Raw genomic sequence first — 22,101 nt, forward strand, 5'->3', positions numbered from 1 at the left:
CTCGACTCATTTATCAAACACACAACATGTCCTGCAAGCTTCCCCCTCTTTTCCTTCTTCAGCGCAAACGGGACTATTTGGATGTGCAGCAGTAGCCGCTGTTTCACCTTGAGTGGCACAGGTGAATGTAAAGCCCCCCCCCCCCCCCCGTGGGGAACGTTTCTGCTTGTCTCACACGTATGTGTGCGCTCTATCATGTGCAAACAGCCCCTTGATATATGTACAAAGCGCACACTAGTTCAAACACAAACATATTGTGTCCTTGGTCCAGCGCACAGTTGGGCTTTTCTTTTTGTTTTCAGGCAGCCTATCGGGTCCCAGTTAACGGAGACACCTCACCACGGCAGGCAGATCTCAGCATACCTCCATTATGCCCAAGGAGAGGTTTACACCTCCAGCACCGCGATGGTGTTTTTCAGTTCTGTAATTCTGGGATGGGGGTCGAGTGAAGAGGCTCTTTTCAATGGGATAAAGTGCTCATTTGAATGGAAGATTGAATGTGTGTGTGTGTGTGTGCGCAGCGGTTCTCTGTGTGCACACAGATGAAAAGGCTGGACGGGGATGAATAGTTGCTGTATTTGGGTCAGGGCCATCGTTAAATAATGTGAAGAGAGGATTGAACCGACAGCAATAGAAACACTATGAAACGCAATTAGACGTTTTTAAGATATTATAAAAATGAATACTCATACATCACAAGTCCACATCCCACCTCTTTTACTGTATTGGTTTCTCTTTTAATTGTTGCTTTCAGCATTTCCTTTACATGTTTCAACCACATTGTTTTCCCTCTCTGTTCCCCTCTCCTCTTGATCCCTTTAAGACCCAACTTTTATCTGAAACCACAAGTGGTGGGAAAGAGAAAGGCGGCTGGGCTTCAGCTGGCTAATGACAGATTGTGGGGAAGTGGTGAATAAAAGATGAGTTTGCTAGCAGGTGGATAAAATGATGCATAAACGTCCAGGATGGGATTGTCTGTAGGCCATTAAATATGGATGGGTCCTCAAGACCCCGGGCTAAATAAGAGCATTCCCAGGGAGGCGCTGCTAAACCCACAAATAATCATCCTCAGTGTAAACCCACCTGCAAGTTTCTTTTCATTAAAAAAGACACACGGAACCGGTGAAAAATGATCAGCCCGGGATCATCTGGCCGCACATGTCTTCACTGTCCCTAAAAGTGTCACGTATGTTTCAACTGGATCTCCACAGATGTATGTTTCTTATCCAGACAGATCTAGCATTCCCCTCAGTCCACTTCCTGCAAACACACACACACACACACACACACACACACACACACACACACACACACACACACACACACACACACACACACACACACACACACACACACACACACACACACACACACACACACACACAGTGGAGCAGCAGCATGCCAGGTGAGAGCAGCTGGACTTGTAAATGTAATCCACCAACGGGACATGACGATTGCCGCGCTCTCACCTCGGATGAACCGCCGCAGCAGCCAACAAAAGACGGACACACACACACACACACACACACTCACGCGTGCACTAAACAAATACACACCGCTATTATAAACAACGTGGACAAGCAACAGCCTTGTAGGACAGAGATTCAGCAACAATAACTTTGTTATGTAGCTTTTTATTGGTGAATGGAATAAAACAACAATTCAGCGACAGCTGTTGGATTTCCATAAGACGGTGCTCACACATGTGTGAGTCTCAGTCATGGTGAATCGTGAAACGTTTGGGCTCCCGATGTCTCCACTGCCGCCATCATTGGTTCAAAGTTGCAATTGAACTAATAACACGACCAGAATCCTCCATAAACGACATTCCCATCGGCCTCACACGTAACTCCTTATGTTGATGAGCAAATATTAGCATGCTAATATGCTAAACTAATAATGTGAACATGGTTACCACCCGCATGTTACAGTTGCTCTTGTGAGGTTGTTAGCGTGCATATGTTAGAGTTTGGCCCAAAGCAGATTCTCGTCGGGTTACTGACATGTAGACTATAGATTTTGAAGCGGCATAGCATAGTTTTTACCTGGTTTAGCTGTAATCCAATGACTTCATACATGTATCTGGATATCAGCAGATTATTGTAAAAACCTACAAAGCAAATCAATAGATCTGCTGGACGAATAGGCTTTGAGCTATCTAATCAAAAAATACGTTTTATATTATTTTAATCATATTGATGGAACTGATCAGGAATTACACTTCCTTCATGAGCAAAGGTTTAAACATGGAATTTCAAAACAAAATAATTGTCATCATGTTGCATGCAGGTTTTAAGGAATATAGTTTTTAACTATTCTGTTTTTTGTTTTTTTATTGATTTATTTTGTAAAACTGTAAAAAGATTATACCTGGATGAGAATATCTCATAACGTCTTTCATGCTTCAATGAATGTTTCTTTGAAAACTAAACGAAAACAAGGACATACGGGCCTAACATTCTTATTTGTCATTTATTAGCATAACAGTTGTTTTGTATCTAATAATATCAAAATGTTATGGGAAAAAAAGTATGATTTATTACAGTACATTCCATTTGCAGAGAAGCAGCCGCAAACAAACATCAAGTCAAAAGAGTACAACGGATCTGCCAGGACGAGAGTTTGGATCTTTTCCCTGGTTTAAGATTGCATCGGCTGGTACCAGCAAACAGCACTAACTTCATATACAGTGGCATCATCAACTGCCCTCCCACGCTCTTGCATTACTTGAGGTAAAAAAATACATCTTTAGTATTGATACATTCATAGAAATATAAAAGCTTCTTTAATTTTTTGTTAATGCTTTTATATGGGAGTATTGCCTTTGCTCTGAACAGCTGAGGAAATGGATCTCAAAAGATGTAAAACCCCCGGCTGACGATCGGGAATAAGGCCCCATCATGGATCACGGACCGATCTATTATCGGCACTGATGCTCCAGGCCGATTAACAACAGGGGACCACTACATTGTCCTAAACCTACCCAGTTATTAGACTGAGCCAACGTACAATAAATATGCATCAGTAAATGCCAGGTTCGGCTAATAAAAGATTGAACCATGTTTCCTTTAAATAGATAGATAAATGGCAAGCTGGATTTCCACAGGGTGACGTGCGGCATGTTAATGTGTGTCCACAGGCACCACTCAAAAGGCCCGGAAAGGCATGCGGAGAGCAAGAGACAGATAAACACAGAGGGAGAGAGAGAGCGTCGGTGTGTGCTGGGAAAAAGAAGCAGGAGTCCCTCGGCTCAGTGTGACGGACGACAGCAGGGATCGGGCGGCCCGAGGCAAAACACTCCCCCCCCCCCCCCCCCCCCCCCCACACACACACCTCCATAACCAGCTTCCTCCACCCTCTTCCCCCTGAGGGGCAGCGGTAAAGAGCACGGTTGTCCCATCTCACAATATTCTGTGCTCCCAGTCCACCAGCCCCAACAGGCCAGGCACTGGTGCACGCGATCCAGGACACCCTGTGTGGGTTGAGTGCGCGAGGAAAGGTTTAAAACGAGACAGGGGCTTGGGGGATGGACGCGTAGACACCCCCTTCTTGTCTACAAACCCCACCTCCGCTCATAATGCTTTTTGCTCCTGCAGCCAGACCAGCTGACCAGAAACCATTAACAGCCTGGAGGAGGGGGCGGGGGGGGGGGGAGAGACCCAAACCTCTACAGCTTGTCTAACAGCACTACATTCTATAAGGTAAAGCTAACGCACCTAAACCTTCTGTGCTTGATTTCATGCAGCGAGATTTGTTAACACGTGCCTTCCAAACAAAAGGAATCGAAGTCCTTCCTCCAATGGTATGACACGGTCAAGCCGGAGCTGAAGTTCGGGGAAGATGTCCCCCCGAAAATGTTCCGGATTAAGTCCTGCATGGTCCCGGAATGTTCAATCGGAGGGCCGCTACAAACCCTTAGGTGGGTTGTGGTAGACGGCCCCAAGTCCCGCTTGCAGAAAGCACCCGGAGCTCCGATGGAGGCCCTCGTCTCCCCCGTCCTCTGGTGGTGGATTGTGTTCCCTTTGCCTAATGGAGACGGAGACCCCGTCGTCGTGGTGGGACATTACTGGCGAGCTAAGGGGGTAGGGAGGCAGGTGAGGGTCCGAGGCGACGGGCTGCGGTCGGAGTGCAGACGGGCTGCGAGATGGATTGGGAGCGGAGGCGGGGAAAGCGGAGAAACCCGGCTGGAGGTCCTGGGACATATGTGCGAGGAGGTCCTTGTGGCACATTCCACCATGTTGCTGGGGGATGGTGAAGGGAGGGGAAGGCAGTGGCACGGGCACGTCCGTCCGTACGGAGGCAGTCTGAGAGGAGGCTGGTGGGGGGAACGACTTAGGAGGGGTGGGATGGGGCAGGTACGTGAGGTGTGCTGGGGAGCAGTGAGTCGGGCGCACTGCTGTAGGCTGTGGCGTTGATGACATCACGGTCTCCATCAGCTGGGCCATTCTCCTCATGACTTGTCCAAGGTCAGCTACTTCCCTCCCGAGGATACTCACCTGCAGACACAAACAATTCTCATCTTTAAAGAAGAAAAAAAAAGACTGAACATGGGTGTGTGGCATTAAAAAAAGAAAATTGATTCATGGCTGTGGACGGTTGGTATTAAAAAATGTAACTTCAATTCTTTAGATTTAAGTGTAATCAGGTCCACCATTCCTGCACTGATTTAGTTTTATCTCATTGAAAACTACCTCAGTGTTCGCTCACTTTCCACCAAGTAGCTGACCAAATACCCAACTGAGTCCAGGCAGACTTCAGTGCGACATACATTATATACACTCTGCAGAGTGTACAGGACGTCATCATGAAGTTTGTATTTTCAGGTCATATTTGGCTCTCCAGCCTGCAGTCAGGCACGTTATCGCCGTGCCGCTGCAATCGGTCATTACGCTGATGATGGCGGTCGGCGTGATTAGCCGCTCTCTGCATGTGGCGTGTCCACAGAGGGCGCGGCCGGCAAGCCTCGCCAACGTGAAATCACTCATGTCCAATCATTGGAACAATCGTGCACATCAGTGCTACCGGATGCACATCAGCCCTCAGCAGGACGCACGACTCCAGGTGGGAACCGCTCCGGTCGCTGTGGGAATACGGCGAGAGGTGATCCAGTACGTTGTGATCACGGCAGCGAAAAAGGTGGCTTCTCTCTTCATGTCACAGGGTGACATGGACACACAATGTTTGGCATATATACTGAATACACAGATACCTGCAGGACCCCCACACAATACTGTATACAGACACATACAGATAAATATTCTCTCTCATTAATTTCCCTCTCCTCTTCCTCTTGTGGTAGCTGATGAAAGCTGGGGTCTAAACTCCGGCTCTGATAAAAATAGAAGAGCTGAGAGAGCGACAGGAAAGTCCAATCTGACACGCTGTCAACATGATTCCAGTCCTCCCACCTCAGGGACGACCGTCTGTGGAGGACGTCAGACAAAACAGCAGCCATGGTTAACGAGAACCCACCGCAGCCGCAGGTACCCGTCATGCTTGTATAACATGCTTGAGAATTACGTAAAAATTACCAACAATAAGGAATTAGCTGTTTTCTCTTTTGTAAACCTGATAATTTCCAAGTGGAACCTGAAGTAGGAGAATAAGAAAGCTGCCTCAGACAAAACCACGACGCTACCACAAGAGGAGGCTCCTGATGAAGTCACCTCGACTTCCTTCCGCTCGCTGCTCCAAACGTGCAAGAATTCCAGCTCGGGGGGGGGGGCAGAAAAGTTAAGACTCTCCTGGAGAACGTCTGGCCGAGCACATTCACCAACCGGAAACACCCCTCTCAATAACTGCAAATGTCTCCCAGTGTCTGCAAGACGCGTGCAGCGATAACACGCACACGTTGCTTTTTGGTGTTTGATTTTCTTCCCCGCTGTTCATTTAGTAAAGGAGGTCACTGCTGCTGTGCATACGGGTCTGCACCTATCTCTCACTGTCGAGCCTCTTCTCGCAATCACAAGTGCAATCACTTAGTTTGTGCAGGGAAAGCTCTCATTCCTCCAGCTCTCCTGCGTCGCCGCACATTTCCACGACGCGGTACAAAGGTACCGCCAGAATAAACCCTCCAGCGGCATAGATTGTGACACGAGGTTAAAGGTCAAAGATGAGAGGTCACAGAGCATTGAAGCATTTATTGCTACGTTCACACTTCTTGTAGCTCATTAAAACGCTGCAACTTTTGTGCGTTTCGGGCGGCAATCAGAAAAAGACATTGACCTTTGCAGTTGTTTTCTAAGATGGCAATAACTCAAGTTTAAAATTGCAATTTATTTTATTAACGAGTATGGATTCAGGTCTCAAGAGCCTTGCTACATGCTTTTCTTTGAAAGAATTGGTACTGTTGTATTTGTTGATTAAGAAAAAAATAACACCACAAACCACCAAATTGCATGCGTTCTTTTGTGAAGTCAAGTGGGTCTAATGGATTTGTATCCACAGTTAAGAACGAACGAGCGAAAACTGGAGTGGAACATTAGCTGATATTCAATCCACTTGAGTGCAAGAGTTCACCACAGTGTCAAACAAAAAAGTTTTTCTTTTCAAATGCTGTGTTTAATGAAACTCTCCCCCGTGTGCCAAATGGCAAACGGCTGCATTTGTCATTCATATTTGAGTTCATGTAGAAAGCAGACATGGTTCAAACAACCCTTTTTCATCTCAGACGTGATCTGTGTGGATGGATCCAAGAGAGGATTAACAACCTCCAAGACCACGCTGAGACACTTCCTGTCAGACGCCGGTAACCCGCAGAGACACAGACAGGACAACAGAGCCAATGTGCTTAACTGTACAGATGCTGTGCCATTGTCTGTGCCTGTCTTTTTTTCCCTCCCACACTGATTGGCTTTTTGTTTTCTTCTCATAAAACTACCTCCCCTCTCCCCCTTTTTCCATCCATTTCCTTTTCATCATGTGTCTCTTTCTCTCTCTGACTGAATCTGCTCATCCCAGACGCAGACAGAGGCTCAGCGGGGGGAAGCAAACACTCCTTCTCACCTGCCAAAAGTCTAATGTCAATTTAGCCACCCGCCAATCAAAACCATGGGATTCGGCACGAGAGCCGGCGTGTCTGTGTGAACGGATTATTTCAAGCTGGACATTGAAACTTCTTTCCAACACTCCCAAATATTACATTCTAAAATGCAACCGACCAGTCCCAGTCGGTCCGGTGTAAAAAGAAAAAGCCACATATGAGACCCTGGGGTTGAGATTCACCAGACTGATTAAATTTTAAATATTGAAAAATGTAAATGTGATGTCATTCTATGAAGCCTCATTATAAGACCACCTCCTCGGGCAGACTTTCTTGTGTCACCATTACTTCTCTTAATGTTTTTACCCATCTTATGCCTGACGTGCTGATTCAGACATACATGGTCCGTCTCTCTCTCTCTCTCTCTCTCTCTCTCTCTCTCTCTCTCTCTCTCTCTCTCTCTCTCTCTCTCTCTCTCTCTCTCTCTCTCTCACACACACACCTGCTGGTCGAGGTGTTGCAGTTGTCCTCTGGTCTCTTCTGCTTTAGCTGCTAATTCTGCCGTGCTGATCTGCAATGTATCTGTAACACAAATCACTCAGATAAGATGTATTGCATCACTTTCTAGAATGTGCATAGTATCAGGTCATGTTTTGTAGTACTAGTGAGTAGCATGGGAGGACCTGTGGAGGACGCCGAGGCACCGGTTTGTTCGTTGACAGGGCATCCTCGGCTGGTAGAGAAGGGGAAAGCTAAGGAACCTTCTGCCTCCCTGTTGTTCTTGGTGCCGTCCACTATGCTGCAAAGAGGCAGAAATGTGTGTGTGTGTGTGTGTGTGTGTGTGTGTGTGTGTGTGTGTGTGTGTGTGTGTGTGTGTGTGTGTGTGTGTGTGTGTGTGATGGGAGGAAGGTTGTTACTGATTGTTGGATAATTGAGAAACAGCATTCACGTTAATATGGTCGTTGTAACTTTCGTATTGTGAGTCGTATTGTTTCATGGTCTAAAACTGTCACAGTTTGTACCAAATACTGTGAAAAGGAACGACAAAAAGAATTGAGCCGACACCGTGTCCCGGGGAGAAAGACCTTGACGGGCGGACGGACCAATCAATGGCGATCAATCTGACCTGGGGCTGAGGTTGGAGGAGTCTAAAGTGGTCAGAGTAATTTCCTGGTTCTTCCTCCGAGACCTCGTGGAACTCTGTCCCGGGGTCTTCTTGCCGGATCGGCTCGGCTGAGACTTCCCATCCGCGTTGCCGAGGTTCACCCCGCGATTCCTCTCGGGCGACAGAGACGCAGGCGCGGCCTCCTCTTCCTCCTTCTCTTCATCTTCCTCAAGTTCCTCCAGTGCCTCTACGATGCGCGGATAGCCCTGAACCACTCCTCCATTCCTCCTCCCTCCAGGCTGCAGATAGAATGAAAGGAAAATCTCTTCACGCCGTGTTCGGTTAACTGAAGCATGAGCCTTGATTATGTTAAATGTGTCTTTATGAAAAAAAACGGCTAATTTCTGTGGTATCACTGAAGGTATCAATACACTCAAATGTGCAAGTGCAAGGAGCAGAGCTTCATGACGTGGTTGAAGAAAAGTCCCCAGACCAACATTTAAGGCTGAAACTGTAATGAAGGCGTCCAAAGTGAACTCTGACATCAGTCCTGCGCCCTCTTTTATCAGTCAGCAAGTTGAGCGAAAATGCAAAGGTGGCTGATTAACCATAAGATGAGGATCCAATTTGGTAACGACGGGAAAAATCTAAGTAGCGGAAAACCGTGACCTACAGATGTGCAGCCGATGACCCGACTCTCCCGGAGGAAGCAACACCCGCGTGAGGTTAAGGGCCCCGCAATCAAAGAGCAGCTTGACGGCATGTAGATCTAAATCAACCAATATTCGGAGGAAGAATGATTGAACCGCTGCCCAGATGGTTACATACTCGGAAAAAAAACATTCATCAGAGCTTTGAAAGGAGTCATTGAGTCCATTGTCAGCGGGTAAACTGTAGCGTTGCCCTGCAGAGTTTCCAAAGAAGGGGTGAAGGTAAACGAGGTCGCACAAGCCTTTTGAGTTGATGGTGTTACATTCAGTTGGTTGTGTTTGAGCGTCGTTCGGGGGTTGAGGTGCTTTACCTGAGCATCTAGTGCGGCGCTGGAGAGTCGGGCCATAATCTGGAAGAGAGGCAGAGAGGAAATACACAGTCGGTGAACTGCAAGAAAAAGCAATCAAGATGTGGCCTTTTTTTCCTCTCTCAGTGTTAAATTTGCGAAGGAGTTATTTCGCAACACTCAGCGGTAAAGTTGACAATACACTATATATACTAAAGTTATATTGCTCGAGGTGATCCAATGATGGGAAATAATTCACCTCACACGGAAGCTGCTGGCTTGTGCTCATACAATAACGTTCCACCGATCGCACCCGCAAACACATCCTCTGCCTCCTTCCTCCCTTCTTCACTTTCGACCTTCCTCAGTCCTGAGATTTGGTTTGCCGCTCTGCACATTAGTTTCCCCTGAAAGTCCCTCGGCAGATTGTGTGTGTGTGTGTGTATTGCTGCAAGCGGTCCGGTTGTGTTTGGACTGGGGAGACTGAAATACCTGACGATAATTACGGCAGCAGAGCTCCTCCAAGCGCCCCGGCTATTTTCTCTGCTTCACTGTTTCTCTTTCACACACACAGACACTCACACAGATATACACTTCCCTTCTTGTTTAGTCAAAGTCCATCCCAACTCTAGCCCTGACCCATCTGTCACTCACACATTTCAGTACCTCCATTCATAATAAATGAGCAAGTGTATGAAGTATCTCATTCATTTCAATGCAAATACACAAAAACATGCATTTATAAAAATTTAAAGATTCATAAAGTAGTTTAGAATACAAAAAACTGAGTCTGGTGCGTAATCATCACCGCATTTCTATCTACCAAGTGTAATTTCCGACCCACTTGGACAATACTCTGGACTTACGTGGGTCTCGTGTCCCTCCCTCAGGTTGTACGTGAGGTCCTGCTGGATGTCCTGGACAAAGTTCTGCGAGTATTCAGGGTAGAGGTCCAACACCTCGTACAGCCCCCGGAGGTTAACGCACTGCAGGTCACAGTACGTCAGGGCTTTCACGTCCGCGTTGGTTTTTATCACTCGGTCGTCTAAGGACAGGTTCGCCCCGATCAGGTCGCCTTTACCTGCCCAGGGGAGAGACGTGCACACGGGTCAGACTGAAGGGCGTCACATGGTGCGGTTTTCCTCTGGTAAAAGGGGACGAGGATGCGGTTCCCGTAATGTCGACTCTGCATCGTGTGTCCGATCTCCCATTTATTAAAGAGCTTCTCTGGCAGAGGGCAGGTTGGAGGGTCTGAGGGGGTCTGGACCAGCATGAGGATGAGCACATGTCCCCCTGCCCTCATGTCTGCATGCATAACTAATAGCTATATTAAGTCCACAGGTTTGTCACTTTCGAATGAGAAATAAAGTCCTTTGCTATCATGAATTATTTTAATATAAGATTTTTAAGGTTGCGGTTGTAAATTTTCAAATAAATGGAATTGATGGATTTTGGTTTAATTAATTGGTCAAATGATTCATTGATGAATTAAAGCGCTGCAAAGACAAATCAAGTGTCATGTGAGAAGAGTATAAATACCAGCTGGTCATCCAGAACAAGTTCTTATGAATCGCTTAACACAGACCCACAAAGCGCTATTGAAAGGATTTATTAAGCAATAAATTCTACAATAAAGTTATCCTCTTGGCACTGTCACTAAAACATTTTTGGAAAATTTTCCACGTTCTTCCTGCTGAGTTAACGTAATCCTCCGTGCCTTTGGGTTCTGTTTGGTTCGTTTTAATTCAATCCTTTGCGTTTTCTGTTTCAATAATCCTGCCATGATCCCCCTGTCCCCCGTTAGCGCCGCGGTCACCTGACCTGGGGCTCGCCGAGGCCCGCCTCCCCATTAGCCGGTCACTATTTATCCCACGTCCTTTGTAGCTTTGGCTTCTGTTGGTGCTGCATGGGGCTTTGTTTGTTTGCTACCTGCCTGCATCTTCGACTCTGGAAGCCTTTTGTTTATCAAATCATTTACTTGCACCTGTCAGCATGCGTTTGTCGGCTGCGTGGGCTTCCCCGGGGAAAGTCCTACTTCCTTGAACTAAGTCCATGGAGTCATAATTGAGGTAATTTAATCGTCCACGGTTACGTTTCTCTATGCTTTCGTTTGGTTCGGTTGTGGCCGAGGGAACGGTAACTTGTTGCAGCTCCTAATTGAATCCTGCCAGTAAATAAACACAGCACAACCTTTTTCGCTACAGTTCTACTGTCTGTTGCAGATCAACTTTGGTCACCTGAATTTTTACACACCGCCGTAAAAGCCAAATAAAACGACTTAAGAATACTGTAAATGTGGAGAGTATTTACGGTCTAGTTCTGAAACACATTTACTCTCACGGTTTTCAGTAAATGAATGACGGGCTGACAGCTGTTTCCTGTTCTCAGCGGACAAAGTTGTGCGAAGAAGCACGTTAGCGTTAACGCCCCTTAAGCAGTGCTAAAATATTTATTATGGTCGTTCAGAAGTGTGAACGCTGCTCTATTACACCGATGCTGATGGAGCAGTCGTGACTTCTCCCTCCTTCTCGTTAGCGTCTGTCTCAGTCAAACATGACTTCCTCCTCCTCTTTGTGACTCCTCATGTTGTATCAGTCCTCTTTCCTCCCTCTTTCCTTCCTCGCTGCCCTTCAATCTCATACTTTCTTGCCTCCTTTGTTTTTGTTTTTTTCTGTCTTACTTTCCTGCTAAGAGGACAAAGACGGAAAGACATTTTTATTTCAATCAATTGAGACAAAGTGATGAATGGCGTTTGTTTCAGATACTTCTTGCTTTCTTTTACCGACAAACACACACACACTTTCCCGTCACACATGCTCGCGCCAGATTGCTCCGTAACTTTATGTCACAAAGGTCAGACAGCAAAAGCCGTTAAGGTCACTCTGTACAAGAGGTCGGGTCACACAGCAGATGAGGGTGGTTGGAAATACAAGCAGAGCGAGGAGCGCTCACGTCTTGTTCCCTCCGGTCCGTCTGCTGAGGTCTAAGAGTATTTCAGATTTTTCTCCCAAAAGTATTTCCTTTCATATAATCTAATTTAATTTGCATTAGAACTTCACACAATGAACCCTTCTGTATTAATAGCACAACTCGCAATTATTATTGCGATTGTTATTTCTTAACGAAGAACCACACAAATATTTCTTTGTTTGAGCTGAATTGCAGTTTTCGAAAATGTTTTTCATAACCTTGTTTCCCCATTAATGAGAAGCACATTTATATATTAGCAATGCAGCGTTTTGGAACTGCTGATTCCAGGGTTACCACTACCGAAATACACTTTTTAAGTTTTATTTATTTCTGTTTCTGTAGAATGCAAACAAGTCATTACGGGCTGGTGAAATAGTATTTAGCTGCAGCCTCATTATATCCAGGCATTCATTTAACACTGCAACATAAAATGCATAGAAATGTGCCTTTGGGTGGCACATCAGAACTGGTTTCTCCTGCCATGGACTTTCCAGGAGAGCGCTGAACTGACTAGATGAAACTGTAATGACCCAAAATGACCTGAGCTTTTCCTGGAGTGTAATAACGACGCACTCTGACATTGAGCTTCAGCCTTTAAGGATGCAGTGAAGCCCAGAAGGCCGCGCTGAGCTTCTTTTGGTGACGCTTGCTGCGCGAGGATTTCTTTGTAAAACCACAATCCCTCTTTCCCTCCCATCCCCTTATCGTACCCAGGATGGCCAGCACCATGCCGTCTTTCAGCACTTCCATGGACCCGGAGCAGACAAAGAAGATGGCCTGCAGAGCGTCGCCCTGTCGCAGGAGGTACTCTCCAGGAGCGCAGAAGGAGGTCTTGATGTGCAGCGAGAGGGAGCGCAGGCAGCCGCGACTGGCGGAGGCGAACAGCGACAGCTCCAGGATCTCCTTGTTCAGGTGCATGGTGATGTCGGATCGCAGCTCGTCCGGGAAGTCCTTGAGCAGCTGTAAAGGCGATGGGAGGGAGGGAGAGAGAGAGCGAGTGAGTCTGAAAGGAGGAGAGCGCGACAGCTGTGAAATACACCGGCATGCTGCAACCCAGTGATTACGCTTCCAGCCTTGGTCGCCGTTGATTTGATTCCTGAGCTACTGTACCGCAGGAAACATTAGTGTCAGGTTTATTCACTCAGCCCAACGCCAATTGTTTGCCTCAGAGCGTTTTTCACAGTCTACACAACACGCAAGAACATATATTTTCTTAGACCCTGAGATTGTAAGAAAAAAAAAAAAGCTTCCTCTCCCCGCACAAAATCACTATGATTGGTTGTCTAATTGTTTTTAAAATACTATGAAGCCCAAATCAACACCGATACCAAGTTGCTTCTCACAAAACCCGTAAATCCTTAAAGTCCCTAAACATGGAATATCATCCATCGGTCCGTCTCCTTCTTTGGGACTAAAACCTGAAGCTCACCGCCACATGAAGTCGATCAATGAGTCATCACAGGCAGGCTGACTTTAATCAACAGGCCCATCAATAATTTATCCGTCTGGGATTCAAGATCATCACTCCATCTCAGCACCGGTCTGGACTCTGACAGCTGTCTCGCAGGGATTCACAGCCTGGAGGGACGAGCCGCTGTTTGACATCTAACTGGTGCCCTGCTTCCCCCGGGTCGGTTGGCAAAAAGATGTCGCCCCCCACCCCTCCACCCCTCCACCCCTTATTCTTGTTCATATTTTCCGTAAGCTGTCCTCATGCCATCATGCCGTTTATGTTGTTCAGCGTGATGTCCGGTTGTCCCAGTTCACTGTATTGACACGGTGCTGGAATCGTGCCACCTGCATCCCCCGCGTCTCACATTTCACAACATGCATTGTGCATATTTAAGATATCCCAGGTTATCCCATCGTCATCATCATCATCATCATCATCCTCAAACCGCCACGCCAGACCTGTCCCTCGCATCACGCTCCTACACGTAATATCGGTGACATTATGACTCGCACGATGGGCTTGAGTGTGGATGATGAGGCTTGAGAAGTATGTGATCTTTTAAATGAATTATTCATCCCACGTGTGCCCGCAAAAAACTGCAGTTAACCGCAAAAAGGGAGTGTGAGGGTTTATATTAATGCAAGTGTGGTACCTCGTTGCAGTCGATGCCGTTGTTGACCGACCAGGTGGTCTGAAAATACTCCAACATCCGCTGCTTGACGCTCTGCGGCAGATGATGGACGCGTATGAAGTCCTTGAGGTCTTTGGTCCTGGTGTGGTACTGTGACCAGCGGGAGTACATCCTCTGGATAATGGCCGTCACGTTACCAAAGACCAACGCGTGCATCAGGGCTGCAGGTGCAGAGGAAGGAGAAGTGATAAGGGAGGGTTAGACAGGGGGAGGGATAATGGAGAATAAGCATGAATGAAACGACCCAAAAGGGGAAACATGTTTTTGCTGTAGAAGCTTGGATCCAGCAGGGAAACATTTTGGGGTTTTCAGTAAACTTGACAGTGGCAAAGGTGGGGAAGTGGAACAGCAGGGGTTGTTTCGGTAACAGTAAAGAGAGCAGTGCAACATTAATGGGATGACTGGGCTCAAACCAGAGGCCTGTTTCACCAAACAGGATTTAGGATAAATCAGGTCTAACTCTGGATTTGAATCAATAAAAAAAACACTGCTTGCTGTCAGTCAAAGAATAAAATAAAAAAAATAGATATATTTCACAAATAGGAAGAAGTTAAGGTCGTAACTAGACTAAAATCAACGCAGTTTGAGCTGGTGATGAATCGCGAACTGTGCCAATGTGTTAAAAGGAGATTTATATCATCACTGTGTCATTTAGAATAACATCTTGCCCTGCATGCCCTGTGTGACTGTTCATTTGACAATTCCACTGTTATTGTTTTGTCTTAATTTGTAAAAACGCACCGCTCTGCTGCAGCAGCCTTCTCCGTGTCCATTGTTGCTCGTATGCTGCAAACCGCATGGCCCTTTGAATTGAGGTAAACTTAAGATGCCTTCGGTAACTCACTTTGAGAGACCTGAGGCCTGAGGTGAGAGGAGCAGTGACAGACACAATAAGGAGCTGCTGTCAAAACTATCCCCCATTTGTGAAAGGTTCTCAATAAATACAGTCTATTGTTGTACTATTATCACCAGTATCATTATTACTATTAGTGTTATTATTTTAATGTCTTCACAATCAGACCTTTCTAAAACCACACAGACCCATGTATGTATGTATGTTTGCAGCCATATCGAGCAAACTAGTTAAACATAAATAAGACAATAAGACAATTTTACATTCTGATTTACATTTAGTAGGTGACTGAATTCTATCTTGACAAAATAAAGCTTTTAAAACCCTCTTTGGATAATCAAAATGAATACTTTTGCCATGTAAATATTCCTACAAATAATTCCAATTGTAAGCAGTGAATTTATGCATCATCACACAAATACAACAAAGCAGTCAGCCAGCTACACGTTGTATTTGCATTCAGCCTCCCAGAAGGGAACGTCGGCGTCAGCATCGAGCGGAGATGATTTAATTGGGATGACAGATACATGCCGTTTAAACGCCCATGGATAATGTATTCTCCTAATCCCATTCAGCTCCCAGCTGTACCACAGGTACGTTACACACATCCGAACACGCCATTGATCCCCTTCAGACATCCACTTACTAAATTCCTTCCACAAATCCGTGGAATTTGCCCTACGCTCTCCTGTAAATATTATATTAATATACAGGTGTTTTGTGTTAGTTTTCATTTGTGCGTTAACGCACGATGGAGATTGTGTGTGTGTGTGTGGTCTGTATCTGCGAGTTGCCTCCAGGCAGCCAGAGACATTTGACTTTTTTATCCAAACCAGTGTTGGGAGCGTCCACTGGGAAAACCCCCCTGCAGTCTATTCTTCCCCAGAATCCAAACTTAGAGTAACGATCCAGTTTCAACTGGCTGAGACCATCTTGCAAAGGTTTAATATAGTTATTAATGGAAGAAAATACATTTTCCAAATTATTTTTGAATCTTACAGCACGCATTAGCAGTGGAATTAAATGATTATTCTTTAAGAGACAAAGAAGATGGCTTTGGGCCAAAAGTGAGATTTTTAGAAAACTAGATGCTGATGCGTGCGTTCAGTGTACCTCCTATAAGCATGACGCAAATAGAGAAGATCTTCTCAATGTCAGTGTTGGCCGACACGTTGCCGAAGCCCACGCTGGTCAGACTGCTCAGGGTGAAGTAGAGGGAGGCGATGTAGACGCTGCGGATAGGGGGGCCGTTGCTGGTCCCGTTCACCTCCCCTTCGGCGAAGTACGGCGACTCCAGGCGCTTCCCCAGCTCGTGGAGCCATCCTGTGGACGTGAATTGGGATAATGATGGATGGACATAAAAGGGATGGTGGTATCTAATGTCGAGAGGGAGCTTTCTTTAAAAAGTCTTTACGAGGTCCCAATCTAGCACTCCTGAAGGTCACAATGCACCTGACTAAAGGTGCACCATGTGATGCAGTGTCCATCTCAAAGCTTCTTGCAAAGCAAAGCTGCCGATGCTGACAAAGCTAACAGCATTGTTTGCTATGGAAGTCGTGCTTTCCTTCGTGCTGCTTTGTTTAAAACAACGGGTTTTGGAAGCAGATCAGATGATTGAGAACCAAAACTAATCCCTGGTCAGCGCACTGTGCAGACGTGCAGCTGATCCCTGAAGAGTCTCAGTGCAGACACCGATGAATGGTAAATGGATGCAAACCCCTTTATAACTGCGTGACTTCAACGCTCAGTTCAGCATCAGACGTGCAGAATTAGAATACAACACATTAATCCTGCCTTCATGACACAGAAATGCAGTAATTGGTGGAGAGAAATCTGCATTGTTCTCATGATGCAGTAACTGCTGACCCGAGACCAGTTCCTTCTTCACCAGGGCGAAGTTATTGCAAAGCAGTGCAGCTTATCGATACCAGCCAGAGAGCATCCCGGGGTGCCTCATTACACCAGGAAATTACGAGAGGAATCATGCCGTCCGCTAAGTGGATTTCACGACACACACACACACACACACACACACACACACACACAGGCAGCTGCGTGGAAGCGCACACACACACACACACACACACAGCTGATGTTGTTGTTGCAGTCATATTACTCATTCAATACAGATTTGACAACCAACTTAAGGAATCGATGAAATCAATGAGGAAATCATGAGCTTCATTTAGCAGGTGGCCAGGATGATTCCACGGCACAGTTACCACCTCTCAACAATACAATAAGTCAACCAGCCCAACGCGTAAAGCAAAAATGAAATCGGGACACACATTATTAACGCTGGAAGATCAGTTAAAAACCACTTCCTCTTTACAGCCTTTATTCTAGAGATCTTTTGCTCATAAAGCATCACTACTTTCCTGTGAATTGATTCGATACAGAGCGCAACAATGCTGAATATTAGATTCCCTCACACAAAGCAAAGAAGAAAGGAAAACCCTTTCACTGCCTGGCTGCATTACTGCACAAATCAAGTAAAACAAAACTATGCAGAGCACAAATCCGTCAGGCAATAATTCACCATACATGCTGTAAAACTCTTGCTACAGCAGCAGGTAGAGTCATTAAGATTCAGACTTTAATAATCACTGCAACTAAATTACTTTTTGACCTGAAAAAAAAGTGTCTCTTAGGACGTTATTCATTTATTTCATGATGTGTCGTGTTATGTGATTCAGCAAATTCAGTGTCACGCCAACAAAAGACCTTTTCTCAACAATTAACATGAATCTTATTTGAACACCGTCCAAATGGGAATCAACCCGCAACGCACAGAGGACGCATTGAGATCCGATGACTCACACCACATTTGGAGACGTGATCATAAAGATTCTTGAGAACCGTTGTCCTTTTCTGTAAGAGGAAGTGCTTACTCACACGTGCATATCAAATTGTGCAAGACGTTTTTATGGAGCCCATGGAGCGTGTCAAATAAACCTGAGCGACTTGCTTCGCCTGCAACATAATAAGAAATGGTGTTGTTTTGTTTGCCTTTTGGTCTTTGCAGACAGAACAGTGTATTTGCAGCGGGGAAGTGAGATCCGATTACAAGCGGCCCCCTCGAACTGCCCCCTTGTGACCGGATCACCAATCCCTGACCTAAGCCCCAGGAGATGCACTTCCTGGTTCCTGTGTGGTGGTTGAACTTGCAGGTGTTTTCATGGCATTATTTTGGCTTCACTCACCGATGTCCCAGTTGTAGGCGTTGGCCTCTATCTCCATCTTGCCGATAATATACCAAATGCAGGCCATCCAGTGGGCCAGCAGGGCGAACATGGACATCAGAAGCGTCAGGACCACCGTGCTGTGCTGCGAGTAGCGGTCCATCTTCTGGAGGAGCCGCAGCAAGCGGAGCAGACGCACTGTTTTTAACAGGTGGACCACTGACACCTGAGGATGAAGAAGCACCCGAGGTGAATTTATTCAGGTTTTTCTCATCATGCACACAGTTATCCTTTGTGAGGCCTACGTTGACCAGCTTCGTTCTTCACCTCCTTCCATCTATATGAAGATTTCCTAACCAGGAATTTCTTCATCAGGCGATGCTTTTTTGTTTTTCATTTCCAATGTTCACCAGCACCGGCGCTTCTCTACTCCTCCTTCCTTCCTTTTCCATCTTTGCTCACTCATTCTCTCAAACAAGTGGAAAGACTTTTGCCACACTTCAACCTCAACTGACGCCAGACACCGTTTCCTCAAAGTTTGCCTTTTTTACCTGGAGATGTGATGCGAATGTTGGATATTTTCCACCTGCTCCTCAGGCAATCGCCACTGACAATCAATCTATCATCTAGGGCCACCAAGTATTGCTGACGGAGACACACTCACACGCACACACACTCGCACGGATGCATGCTGCAGTCATGTACTTGTGGTGGTGCACATGGTGCACTAAGGACAGGTGCAGGCAGAAAAAGTTGGATGTACAGTAACATTTAGGAATATATAATATAATAACTAAAAGAAATAGATTTAGAAGGTAGACATGACCGACAAAAGAAGGATTATGTGTGTGTGTGTGTGTGTGTGTGTGTGTGTGTGAGAGGGAGAGAATTACACAATTTTCGCATTTAAACAAAGCAAAGAGGAGGAGACGTGAGGACGGTGCTTATCAGAGGTCGTGTCCGTGTACGCCGGATGCTTTACGGCGGGTTTTTCACACTCTGGCTGTGAGAAATCGAGCTCGGGTGCAGCACAAGGGGTAATGAAGCCTCCCGCTGAGCCCTGGGGAGGAGCTCCTTCTCCTCCTGGCCATCTATCAACACCTATGGAGAGAGCAGGCTGCGCAACATCCCATTCTCCTCCAACAGCAGGAGCACTGAGCAAAGCAATCGTCCCAGCAATACGTATACACACCTCCTGCAACTCTCTCCATTCAAACCCCCACCTCCCTCTCATGCCACTCGCATTAACATCTCCTCCTCTCATTAGGTCTGGAGTTTACACTTAGCTACCTGAATAACTTAGTTTCCTTCTGTTTTGTAGTCTTTTCTTTATTTTGGAAGTATCTTGCACGTGACCTAACAGAAATTCTCATTATTTCTTGCCCTGCAGCCTTGGTGCAATCCAATCAGAGCAATGTTACTGATCATGTGTGTTTTGAATGTATTTATTGACGCAGTGGTATTGGGTTAATAGACACAGGACACCCGCATTTTTCTCCTTTGTTTTGTTTAATAGCAAAGTACTACATTAAACTCTATCTCAACCCAAAACAAGCCTGCAAATACCAATTACATATCAATTTGATTCAAAACATCAAATATGTACATGTATTCATTGGATATTGGATAATTAAGGTTTTGGTTATTCAAATGAGCCTTTCCCCTATTTCTATGTGGGACACTTGAAAAGCGCGACTGCTGACACAAAAAAGGAAACCTGACATTCAGGTGAGGGTATTATTTAAAATATAAAGGACAAGAATAGAGAAGTGTGGAAAAAAAAAGATGAGAGACACGACCAGAATAACAGAAAGACAAACCCTGGGGAGGGACAGCGCTGAGGGCTCTTGGCTTATTTAGGGTGGGTGGGGGCAAGATGGATTCTGTCCTCACAGGGGACGTCCGTCTGAATGCTCCGTCCTCAGAGAGGACGTCCCGCTGAACGCTCTTCCTGGCGGCGGCGAGGGAGCTTATGGACCGGTTGCCCAACACCCGCCCCCCCGCCCTCAGCGCGCCTTATTTCTACTATCGGTAGATGAACAAAACATCTATTTTCTCAACTTAGAGGCTGGAGAGAAAAAGCTCTAATGCGCAACCCATGAAAAGCCCTGATTGTGCCGCGTGAAATCATTGGACCACGGAGAGATAAAAGCAGGTCTACCTAATTGCAACAGATCGCTGTTTCTTCCTCCGAGTCCTCTTAAGGGCTTCATCCAGAAAAGACAAAGATTTTAATGATAGAGGTTTGATTGTTCACTCAGCTCCTGGACAGTTTGTTGAGCTCGAGCAGCGCTGGAAACGGTGCATGCAATCAATTCTCAGGAAATGTACAACGTTTTTCTCGATCTCTTTTCATTCCAGTCCAAAAATATCCAAAGAACTATCAAAACAATACTGTGAATGTACAGTAACTGACCGATTGTGCTCAATACTAATCATTGGGGGGTTAAGCACCAAGCCAATCGTTACTCACCACGCTGACTTTGAAGGCATAGAGAAGGTCAAAGGGCAAAGCGGCAACGAGGTCGATGACGAACCACGTGGTCAGGTAATGGATGCAGATCTGCCGAGCGTCAAAGATCACCTGTCCTGACTTGCTGACGTAACTTGTGCGGAAATTAAAAACAATGTCTGGCAAGAAAGACAAATGGAAGCGCAGGTTTTTGGTTATTGTACATTGTGATTTGTATTTCTCTGTATATTTTGTGCCACTCAGTGTCACATTAAACATCTGCTTCACGTTTCTCGGCTGTCTGACCGTGACACTGACCTATGATGAAGAGTATCTCCACTGCGATGTCGCTGACGGTTGTGCTGCGCGTCAGGTCGTCGTCGTCGCCGATGAAGCAGACGTTGTAGGGCACCGTCACGGCAACGTAGAAGGTGGCGAGCAGTATCAACCAATCCCAGCCAGCTTTGAACGTGCTGTAGTGAAGCAGGATGAATTTAGATTTCTTGGCATCTGCCACCTTGTACTCTGGCAGAGCGGGCGGATCCCCGAACACATTCTGGACAGGGTGAGAAAACCACAGGGTTACCTCCACTTGACTCTAAATGAACGCTAAAGGTAGTTTGTGTCATGTTTAGTGATGCTAGCTAGCTAAAACCGTTATGCAGGACTTTTGTTTAAGGCGTTTGTACTGTATCCTATTTTCTTTTGGTTTGGTTAAAAGTGAAAGCTACAAGTGGCTGCTGTTCTGTCCCATTTAACCTAATCTGTGATGAAGAGCATCAGTCAGTGAAATGTCTTGTTCTACCAAAGACACCAACTCCATCGATAGACCCAATATTTCCCCTCAGGCACCCGTCGTGCCGGGCGATACCTTGTTGAGTTTGATCTTGCTCTTCTCTCTGCTGTGCAGGTGACCGGAGATGTGGTAGAGCACCGTGCTTCTCCGCAGACGAGCTGAGCTGAATTGAGAGCCCGTTTTCACCCTGCCGCGCCGCCGCTCTGTAAACACACACAGATACACAAAGCTTAGCGCACATCTACCCCCCGACAAATACTTTAACCCCCAACGTTAGCTTCTGATGACTGAATCAGTCATCACAGTATAATGCATAATATCCGCCCTGAATGAGCAAACATGCATATGGAGCAGGCAGAATGTGTCATTTCTGAGCAAATTGCACAATTTCTCAGTGAATTTACCTTTACAAAATGTCAAACTCACCTTTTGTGATAAACATTATTCCACCATCAATATTGGTTATTGTGTAAAAGCAGCATTTCCAGATAAACAGTGCAATTCACAGCTTTGATAAGTCGCTACTGGGGCAGGGAGGCACTTAAGTGTAGCGTGCTACATTCTCTGTAGATGATTGCTCCTGTTTTTGTGTGTGTGCGCTTGCTTACGTGTGTGTTTCC

General features: G+C 46.0%; 1 protein-coding gene and 1 long non-coding RNA gene across 2 annotated transcripts in view; one reads left to right on the plus strand and one right to left on the minus strand.

Annotated features, from left to right (window-relative positions):
• Window positions 1–1,618: 1,618 nt before the first annotated feature.
• Window positions 1,619–22,101, minus strand: part of kcnh8 (potassium voltage-gated channel, subfamily H (eag-related), member 8) — a 34,386-nt gene continuing 13,903 nt past the window's right edge. Inside the window, exons 4-16 of the mRNA XM_040189518.2 lie at window positions 21,557–21,684; window positions 21,004–21,241; window positions 20,707–20,864; window positions 18,255–18,459; window positions 16,165–16,374; window positions 14,160–14,359; window positions 12,765–13,014; window positions 9,951–10,165; window positions 9,109–9,147; window positions 8,109–8,386; window positions 7,666–7,781; window positions 7,485–7,564; window positions 1,619–4,496 (exon numbers count right to left, since the gene is read on the minus strand). Of these exons, the coding sequence (XP_040045452.2) occupies window positions 3,906–4,496; window positions 7,485–7,564; window positions 7,666–7,781; window positions 8,109–8,386; window positions 9,109–9,147; window positions 9,951–10,165; window positions 12,765–13,014; window positions 14,160–14,359; window positions 16,165–16,374; window positions 18,255–18,459; window positions 20,707–20,864; window positions 21,004–21,241; window positions 21,557–21,684 (2,708 nt within the window). The 3' untranslated portion in view covers window positions 1,619–3,905. The remainder of the gene's footprint in view (window positions 4,497–7,484; window positions 7,565–7,665; window positions 7,782–8,108; window positions 8,387–9,108; window positions 9,148–9,950; window positions 10,166–12,764; window positions 13,015–14,159; window positions 14,360–16,164; window positions 16,375–18,254; window positions 18,460–20,706; window positions 20,865–21,003; window positions 21,242–21,556; window positions 21,685–22,101) is intronic.
• Window positions 4,350–7,254, plus strand: LOC120826921 (uncharacterized). Its single transcript, XR_005713315.2, has 2 exons — window positions 4,350–5,483; window positions 5,584–7,254. It is a non-coding gene; the product is annotated as an uncharacterized LOC120826921 (long non-coding RNA).

This window comes from Gasterosteus aculeatus, chromosome 10, assembly GCF_964276395.1.
Source record: "Gasterosteus aculeatus chromosome 10, fGasAcu3.hap1.1, whole genome shotgun sequence".
NCBI classification, from domain to species: domain Eukaryota; kingdom Metazoa; phylum Chordata; class Actinopteri; order Perciformes; family Gasterosteidae; genus Gasterosteus; species Gasterosteus aculeatus.